The sequence below is a fragment of the Centruroides sculpturatus genome, unplaced genomic scaffold (assembly GCF_000671375.1).
Source record: "Centruroides sculpturatus isolate CEXI.00-Female unplaced genomic scaffold, Cexi_2.0 scaffold2494, whole genome shotgun sequence".
Taxonomy (NCBI): Eukaryota; Metazoa; Arthropoda; class Arachnida; order Scorpiones; family Buthidae; genus Centruroides; species Centruroides sculpturatus.
The window spans coordinates 2,434-7,458 of NW_019386604.1; the positions used below are offsets into that span (position 1 = coordinate 2,434).

General features: G+C 36.5%; 1 protein-coding gene across 1 annotated transcript; it reads right to left on the reverse strand.

Moving 5' to 3' along the window:
• Nucleotides 1-2,174: 2,174 nt before the first annotated feature.
• Nucleotides 2,175-2,900, reverse strand: LOC111615403 (the record flags this gene model as incomplete). Its single annotated transcript, XM_023356819.1, has 1 exon — nucleotides 2,175-2,900. A coding segment is annotated over exon 1 (726 nt), but the record flags the coding sequence as incomplete, so codon positions are not given.
• Between the last annotated feature and the right edge of the window lie 2,125 nt (nucleotides 2,901-5,025).

Consider the following 5,025-nt stretch of genomic DNA (forward strand, 5'->3'; position numbering starts at 1 on the left):
TGGAAAGCATCTGCCGGGATAATATATGGTAACACGTTAGATTTGTGATGAACAGCAAATAGCGGCCCCTCAACTGACTTTTGTATACACAGATCCAGGAACATTATTGATTCTTCATGCTCCTTCTCCCAAGTGAAACTGATAGTAGGGTATATGCTTGAGAGTTGCTGCACAGATTTGATAAACTTCTCCTCTGTGTTCTCCCATACTATTAGGATATCGTCGGCATAACGCAAGTATAGAGATGGATAATTGATGGTAAGAGGGGAGTTGAAAATTCTACACTTGATTTCTCTCGTGACGAGCTTGGCCAAGACTGCAGATAGCAGTGAGCCCATAGGAACTCCTCGCTTCTGCAAGTAGACGCTCTTATTGAAAAGGAAATAATTGTGCTCAGTGATGAATGTCAGTGCATCATGTATGTCTAGCACTTGTTGTATGTTAAATCCCTTTTTGATGATCAAGGAGTTGGTGAGCATTACAGCTCCAAAAACAAGTACAGATGGATATAAGGACACCACATCTAATTTGTAGAAAGTATAGGAATCTTCATTCTGAACTTTTTATTTAAAAAAGAAACTGATAATATTATGGAGCCTAAAAAGAGAAGTGTCAAGAACTGTGCTCGTTGTAGAAACCAAATAAGAGATAATAGCCAAGGTAGAAAGTGGGCACAAGATGTCTGATGTTGCTAGGCAGTATGGCTTGAACAAGTCTACAATAGGAACAATCTTAGCTATGAAAAATATATCAAGAACTCTCAAGCTGCTAATGCAGTAATGAAAATCACATCTGAGAAATAAAGAGCATTTTAGAGCTCATAATGGAACCTGAAACTGATCTGACAACAGAGGAACTCCAAGAACTCTCAAATGAAGAGTACCAAGAAACTCAGCGAGATGTGTTTTCTTTTGAAAAAGAGGAAGGCGAAAGAGGACCAATGTCAACATCTGCTACTAAAGATCTTTTGAAGAAGTGGGAGGATGTGAGAACAACGATCATCCAAGTAGCATCCAAACCAGAATAAGGGTTGGGGATCTCTACAATTACAATACTGTTAATTACTTCCAAAAAATCCTGAAGAAAAGAAAAGCAATCGGCCTTGGACAGATTCTTTAACCCCCACAAATGGAAAAAACATGACTAATAAAAATGCAAGACTGCATATACCATGTATATGTATTTTTACTATTGGATATAAATAAACATAGTAAAAAAGTATATATGTTTTTATTTTTTGGAGTCTCTGGAATGAATTAATCAAATTTCCATAAAAACCTATGGTAAATCGATAATCGGTTAACAAACGAAGTCTTGGAATGGATTATGTTCGTTAACCGATCACCCACTGTATTTGTAACTTAAAAATATTTTGTATTAGTTTTATATTATATAAGTTGAAAATATTCTTTGCTAACTAAAGTAATTTTTACATTATATTTGTTATGTATGTAGGAGTGGATCAAGTATTATTTCAAAGAGATTTAACTAAAAATTTGAAGTTGCATAACAAATATCCTCAGGTATGTAAATATTAACATATAATAACATATTTATGTAAAATAATGTATTTATCACTTTTAATTTGAACAAATACATATACAATATATAGATAGAAAATGCTTAATATACAAGTTTTTTCTAAATTTTTTATAGTTTTAAACAAATTAAAAATATTAAACATATACAAAATTTTTTTTATGTATATAGATATACACATTTAATTATCTATTTACGCAGTACTCAAATTGCACAATTTTATAAACCAAAACTATTGAACACGGTTGGACATAATATATTTGGAAAAAATATAACAAATTCATTTTATGTAATAGTTTTCTTAGCTATAACACATTAATTGCAAAAGTTCTAAAATACACTTAAAGTTGAAAAATATTTTGATAATATACCATAATAAAATAAATTTTAGCATGTTATAATATATATTTCCACAGTTTAAAATAAAAATTCAATTTGCATGTATAAAAAGCAAAAAGTAATAATTGAGTGAAAAGTAATGTTGAATTTATCGTTATTGGTAGTATGAAATTATACCGCTGAATTATGCAGCTGATGCATATAGAGGTTAGTCCAAGATATGGCAATGATGACTGGATCATGGATGCTTTTTCCTTTCTGTACAGCGTGGTACATGGGTATAGGGACTCTTTTACCTTATGAAGCACATGTTCATATTTGCAATGCGTGAATCCTGCAAGCAATACCACTACTCTGATGATGTCTAATTCGATTTTTGTTGCTAGCTGCGTCGACAGAAGCAGTAATGCTCTTCTAACGCGTGCAGCAATGGCGGCATTGATGTACCGCGACGGTTGGAAAGCTTCTGCCGGGATAATATACGGTAACACATCAGATTTGCGATGAATGGCAAATTGCAGCCCCTCAACCAACTTTTGTATATGCAGATCCAGGAACGCTATTGATTCCTCATGCTCCCTCTCCCAAGTGAAACTGATAGTAGGGTATATGCTTGCGAGTTGCTGCACAAATTTGATAAACTCCTCCTCTGTACTCTCCCATACTATTAGGATATCGTTGACATAATGTAAGTATAGAGACAGATAACTGGTGGTAAGAGGGGAGTTGAAAATTCTAAGCTTGATTTCTCTCATAATGAGCTTGGCCAAGACTACAGATAGCGGGGAGCCCATAGGAACTCCTGGCTTCTGCAAGTAGATGCTCTTGTTGAAAAGGAAATAATTGTGCTCAGTGATGAATGTCAGCGCATCATGTATGTCTAGCACTTGTTGTATACTAAAACCCTTTTTGATGATCAAGGAGTTAGCAAGCATTATGGCTTCAAAAACAGGTACAGATGGATATAAGGACACCACATCTAATTTGTAGAAAGTATAGGAATCTTCATGTGTACCCCTCATATTGGAAGCAATGGTGGACTTGGCAGCTATAGACGACAGGGTAACATATGGTGATTCCGGAAGAAGTTCATGCAAAACTTTACGAGCGCCTTTTCAAGGAAATATGTAGGATGCGATCTTTTGTTTACCAGTGGGCGTAACAGCCAGTTTGCTTTATGCGTTTTCGGTTGAAAGAATAGCCTAGGGCATGCTACATTGGTGGGAGGATCAAGGCACGCAGTTAGAGTCGAAGCTACTCCTGGTAAAGCTGTTATTTTCTTTGTCCTTTGCAGTACTATTGGTATTGGATCATCATTTATCATCTGTGATTGTGATTACGATAGGAACTCATTGGCTCTAAAGATGAAATCGTCCTCCTTGCACAGAACAAATCATTTGTCCTTTTCAGAGAACAGAAGCCTCAAGTTATTCGTAGCTAGGAATTGCTATACTGCTTGGTGGTTTACGTGGTACTTAGGTGCGCCGGACACTTGCTTCGCCACCGCAAGCTTTGTGACAATTTCTAACTCCATTTGTGGGTACGTGGCTGCTGCCTGGCAAGATTTCAATGCTACTAATGCCGCTGGGAGGGGAGATATATTTGGGTCCCCTTTGTAGTATGCCGTGCACTTCGACGGGCACGTCCTCTTCCATATAATTATAATACAAAGTGGTTGTTACCACCTTTCTTTGTATGTGTGATGATCTCGTTAACCATTGAAGTTTTTTACTTAATTTCTTTCTTATCACCTGCATAGAATTAGATGCTATGCTCCATATTTTTCCTAATTCAATATATAGCGTAGAAGGGTCACACGCTTTAGAGAATTGCAGATGCGTCTGATAAGTTCGTAGTTCTGCTTCTGCAAGGCACTTGCGTTTATTCCTGATTAGCTTAGCTAAGAAGGATTTTTCTATCTTCAGAAGCATCCCTCGCAGGCATACCGAGAATGCCTTGCGTTTGAGTTGTATGCTCTTCGGTACTACCTGTTTTATTCTGCACATCAAAAGAAATTGCAATTGGGCAAGTAATTTTTGCCACAGCTTCACTTGCTTCAGCAATAAAAAGAAAAGCGATTTCGCAGTTTCCATCTTTAAGTAAAAAGTTAAATTAAAAAACTCGCACCAAGCTTTGTATAATTTCTGGATACAAATTCACTGAGTTCAGCATTAATAAAGTTCCTTTAGTATTAACACAAGCACTTTTGACGAGTGTATAACCATCGTCTTCAGGTGAAAATAACAAATTTTAACAAAACAAACATGCAGGATGTTCCAAAGGAACAGAATATTTAAATTCAAACCAGGTGTCCAGAAATTCCGTTAAGAATGTGCAACTCGTTTTTGATATGTTCGAATCTTCATATTTTACAATGCTAGCGGCGCATGCATGGAAATGCTACCACATTGGTGATATGATGTTAGGCACGTTTCATTTTTTAGACGCCGATACAAGGCAATCCACATCCTGGGTAGATCGAGGGTGGGAACATTGCACGCTTCTGAAGTAGCCGTGAGAAGCGCTTCCCAGATGAACACCAGCCTTCGATTGTTGCAGCATTTAATTATTGCCGTTCTGGGCCATAACAGGTTGTAGCCTTGCTCGAGAACTTTTTTAGTGAGCTCTGTAGAACATCTTCCTTTGGCTATGTCATCCTGATGCTCAGCAAGGCGGGAGGCAAGCATTCTTGTTGTTGCTCCTATATGTCTTGTAATAGCTCCCGTTGCCGGATTTTCTAGGTGTATTGTGTAAATCCCTATTAAATTAATAATAATTATCATTATTATTAATTTAAATACAATGAATATAATATAGAACAGGTGTGGCCAAACTTTTATCCCTTAGGGGCTACTTTTTTGGTAAAATGTAGTCTGCGGGCGACTATGAATATGGGCAAACAATTTTAGGATTTTTATATGCGCATGCATTAACATTCATTTGCATTGTTCATTGGGATAAATACAAACAGTATGGGTACGTTGCACAGACAGTCCATTATTGTAAGAATAAATTATCAAATTAAGATTTTTAAACATTAATTTAAGTGAAAGCAAATTGTTCAACTTTAGCTTCATGGGCTACTTTCAAAACCTTTGCGGTCAACTGGTCGACCGCGGTCTACGTGTTGGCCATCCCTGGTATACA